Source organism: Ursus maritimus (genome assembly GCF_017311325.1).
Source record: "Ursus maritimus isolate PB19 chromosome X unlocalized genomic scaffold, ASM1731132v1 scaffold_X1, whole genome shotgun sequence".
In the NCBI taxonomy this organism is placed as follows: domain Eukaryota; kingdom Metazoa; phylum Chordata; class Mammalia; order Carnivora; family Ursidae; genus Ursus; species Ursus maritimus.
In genome coordinates, this window is record NW_024423319.1 from 39,988,032 (window position 1) to 39,992,778 (window position 4,747).

The 4,747-nt window shown below is 46.5% G+C and overlaps 1 protein-coding gene across 2 annotated transcripts in view; it reads right to left on the reverse strand.

Moving 5' to 3' along the window:
* Positions 1-4,747, reverse strand: part of ATG4A (autophagy related 4A cysteine peptidase) — a 53,917-nt gene that overhangs the window by 11,558 nt on the left and 37,612 nt on the right. For both annotated transcript variants that reach the window (XM_040629287.1, XM_040629281.1), the window contains exons 5-6: positions 2,429-2,530; positions 2,180-2,252 (exon numbers count right to left, since the gene is read on the reverse strand). In XM_040629287.1, the coding sequence (XP_040485221.1) occupies positions 2,180-2,252; positions 2,429-2,530 (175 nt within the window). The remainder of the gene's footprint in view (positions 1-2,179; positions 2,253-2,428; positions 2,531-4,747) is intronic.

The following is a 4,747-nucleotide window of genomic DNA, read 5'->3' on the forward strand; positions in this document are numbered from 1 at the left end:
TTTTTTTTTTTTTCAAAAAAAGGAAACTGTTATAAAAATATAAATAAATATAAATATACACACATACACACACATATTTGGGAGCATGGATAATATGGAGAATAAGACCCAGAAAAATGCAGAGAGAGAGCGCTCTCTTACACCCCTCCCCATGTGCAGTGCAAACGCTGTTCAAGAAACTCGGGCTGCAGGTGGCCTTGGGGTGGGGCCTCGCTGGTCAACAGCTGAAGAGAGACAGCATGCTGAATTGTGTGACTTCAGAAGGGGTTAGAAAGAAAACCTTTTCACAGAGAGATCATCTGGGCTCTGAGTAAAGCACCATGACCATATCTCCGTTCTGTTTCCCTCTAGCCCATCTGAAAGAGGGCACGTTTAACCTGGGTACTTCTGGGAATCTTGGGTAAAGACCAGTCTTGCTGGACAAAAGAAAAAAAAATTCTTTTCCTGACCAAGGTAGCTCCCAGGAAGAGGTTAATTACCATTACACTTTCATTTCATTTCGTCTGATGTAGGACCTTTCCCTGATATACTAATACTCTGTTGTTAATGGTAGCAATCACAATGAATTAGGGCCCACTTAAATTCTTTTAAAAATGTATGTTTCCCAAACTGAGGGCCTCAGAGGGGAGGGGGGTGGGGGAATGGGATAGACCGGTGATGGGTAGTAAGGAGGGCACGTATTGCATGGTGCACTGGGTGTTATACGCAACTAATGAATCATCGAGCTTTACATCGGAAACCGGGGATGTACTGTATGGTGACTAACATAATATAATAAAAAATCATTAAAAAATGTATGTTTCCATTTCTCTGTTGTTGAGAACTTCAAAATTTAGAATAAAGAAGCAAATTCTGAGAGACGTCATGTAAAAAGCCAACCATTTCAGGCTGGGTTTGGGGCCCGGCAACGGCCCTTCTGATTCATCTTCTACACGGTCTACCCTGGGTTCCCACACTGGCTCCCGAAATACTGCCAGATCTTCCGTCAGCAAAATCAACCATGCACCCCCAAAGGAACTATGGGCCAAGGCAAGAAAGTGGTCTCAGAGGGGTGGTACCATTAGCAAGGAGTAAAGCCAAGATACCGACTTCACTTGGGTCCCTGGGAAATCCAGCCTACTCCCCTCATGAGCACATTTCCAGAGCATTCTGCTTCAGTGAAGACTGGCTAATAACTGAAACAGGGCCCCCTCGGTACTTTCCATGGAGTGGGTCCCACCATCATCCTCCGGAGAGCCCAGGAGTTGAAGAAGCAAGCTACACCCAAGGAGTCCAGATGGTTTTAACCTTCTGATGCCTAAATCCGGCCCCAGATTCTGGATGCCGTCTTCACTCATCCTTCAAGTATTTACGAGCCCCTGTGTGTGCCAGGAAGTTTTATGTGCTGGCATTAAGGAAGTGAATGAGACAAATACAATCTCTGCCCTTCGGGAGCTTGCGTTCAGTGGCAGGCGTCGGGAAGGAGAGGGACAACAGGTGAGGAGGCCTGCAGGTGTAGGCGCTGATGCCACTCACCCCATTCACTTCTGAAACGTCAGTCTTAGAGCCTCCACCTTGCCTCTTGCTGGGGGGGGGGGTGAATTCTGCGTTTTAACAGACCCACAGCAAAAGTACCATGCTGGGGTACTTGGAGTCTGCTAAGAGATGATAAATGGATCCCAAGACTCCCTTGGAGTTGGTCTCCTCCCATAGGTAGTGAGCTCCCCGAGGCAAGGACTGTGTCTAGTTTATTTCCGTATACCCAGCACTTAGCACGGTAGAGCCACTCAGTAAATAATGAAGGAATGAATGAATGAGGCCTTTCAAACTCTACAGGCTGGGAGTCCAGGTCTTGCCTAGGCTGGCTCAGCCTCGGCCACTTAGTATTATTAGCCTTTTGGCTTCAAAGAGACCCTCAGGCTGATGGTTCCCTGGAAGGTGAAAACCAGCCTGGAGAGGGAACAGATACTGAATGAGTCCGAGGTGCTTCCCCATCTACCGGTACCAACGAAAACAACTCTGATCTACCAGAACAGATGTCTGCACGCGCCCATCTCAAAGAACTGTCTGAGCAAAATGGTACAGATGTTTGGCAGCTCAGTGGGGTGGCAAGAAGAGCTAGACTGAGGGGACACTGAGTTGGCAGAAGGGGGTGGCATAGGAGACAGTACAGCAAGGCAGACGCCAGACTCTTACTTACTTTAACACCTGTGCAACTGTATTTGGTCCAAACCATTCGCCAATTGATTTCCCTTCTCCTACACCCATTTGTGCTGTTTTTATGTGGAAAAAAAAAAGACGTTAGCAAAAGTTCTTTCAGCATTCCACAAGCTCCTAATTTTTTGCATAAATAATTAAGCAGATAGACAACTTCGCAGAGCCACATATAAGGCAGGGGATGAAAGCAGCAGGTACAAACATTGCCTTAAAACTACCGATGTGACCTTACCCATTTGATGGATAGAGTAGCAACAGTCCTTTCGATCTAAGAAGCACTGGAGGATCCGTTGGTATTCTTTGGGTTGTTCTTTTTGTTTCTCCCAGTTCCAGTCTTTGTAGGAAAAAAATGAATTAAAGTCATTTTTATAACTACTTATTACCTTTCCGCACTCTTACTGTAACTACGAGGTTACAGCTAGAAGAGTTGCAGCTAGAAGGCAGGGGCCGTCGAGTTAGAACATTCCTAAGTAACTTCAATTTTGATGAAAAAGACATCTGGAGACATTACTTTCAAAGCCTCAGTGGGTGTAAAGTAAAAGCAAAACAACGAGCTGACCAAGGAATTGACTAAGCCCAAGGGCTGAAGCTAGATAAATATTACATAAAAACAAGGTCAGAAAAGGCGTTTCTGGTCAGCTACTCCAAGAGCAGGAGGTTGCCACAAAACCCGGAAGTATATCCTTATATCACCCTGTCGCCATACTGTCTCATCACCACACAGACAGCAACGACTTCGGTCCGTACATTTTGGCAGCGTTGCCAAAAGAGTCTCATGGGGGAAGTGCTATTCAGACACACAACAGTGCGCAGGGGAATAGACACAATTCACAACTAAGGAAGCTCAAGAAAACAATGGCACGCTGCCACTTTTACACAACCTTGAAAAAGTTCACACTGACCTTTGGAAAAACAAATACCTTTGCTATCAAGTGTTCAAGGTTTCTTTGTGACCAAAACCCAAATAATCACGTCTATAGGAATCCCCTCTGTGCCTCAGGCATGGCCCCCCAAGTGCCGCAGAGCCTGCTTATCCCAGGACTTGGGACAACTGCAAAAATTCTCCATAATGACTGCTGTAGACAGGATGTGTTTCTCCCATTCCCTCAGCTCTAGGAACTCTGTCCCATGGGACAGCTCTCTGGGTCTTACTTGGCTTCTGATACATGAATTTCTCTCCTGAAGTCTTAAAGAGAGTTTAATAACTTCACGACTGAAGTATTCTTGAAGTTAAAGGCCATTATCTCCATAGTGTTCTGATCTCTTTGCGTCTAATAGTTCTGAAACCGAAGTTTAAACTTCGTAGCCAGCACAGTCTTCAGAAGGTGAACCACATCCAACTTTTCTTCTTTTTCCATTTGCTACCGAATTGTCCGAGTCTGGGGAAATCCTGATTAGCTGGCTGCTAAGTACCACTAAATATTGACTGATGACACTGATAAGTGAGCACTTCACCTTAACTATGAAGTAAGTGGACAGGAAGCATTCCAAAATGCTTCTTTACAAAATTACATCTTTGAATGTATCTGAGCTGCAAGATCGATTTCCAAATTCTCCCCGCTGTTTGCTTTTCTGTTCAAACAACCGAGACTGCTGACTGTGGGGTTTTATGTCTTCCTCATTGGCTTCCCACAAAATTCACTTCCGGGAGAATCACCTTGCTGTGATTTGTATACACGGAAGTTAAAGGGAACGGATCTGCTCCGAGCCAGATGAGGACTGTAGAGACATCACTGGACAAGGAGTCGGGAGGCCTGCCTTCTTCTATTCCCCAATCCATGCTTTTTCTTGGCTGTTTGACCCTGGGCAAGTCACCTGACTTCTTGAGCCTCAATCTCTTCATCTGTAAAACTGGAATTATGATACTCCCCAGGAAAAGCAGGTGAAGAGAAGGCCTCAAAGCCCTAAAACCTCCCCAGACCTTCCCCCCCAATGCCACCGTCTGCTCTGGCAACTGCAGCAGGATGCGTGAGGCTGCACTGGGGGGAGGAGGGAATCTCAGGGAGCCAAGCCAACGAGCTCAGCAGGTACGATATCATCCAAGGGGTCCTTTTCCTCCCTCATCCCCAGGTCAAACCCGGCTTTCACCCAAGTGCCTGCACAGGCACCCAGCAGAGGTCATCCTCCAGATGCCCACTGGGAAGCACGCACATGGCTTAAGAAAGCAAGACTCGAGGGCTTCAACGAAGATGACCGGAAGGTTCTTAATGAAGTGGCCTCCTGAGACAACTAATTTAAGGATTCCTTCATCACCGAATGGACATTCTCAGCGAACCCAAACCAAAATAGTGCCAGCTCCCTCATCAGGCACTTCCTTTAGGTCACTTCCACCCGTCACCAGGCAGACATTTTAAACGAGGTCAAGAAACAGACCGCCCGCCACACCCTTCTTCCTGCTCCCTTTGTTATCTGACCTGTTTAAGGACTCCCTGGAACAATAGCGAAGATGGAAACTCTAAATGACACACGTGCCTCCCTGTTCAATTCTGTCCCAGGAAAATAACTCTCCGGCTTGGTGAGTCACAAGGAAATGCCGGCTGTTTCCTTCTCG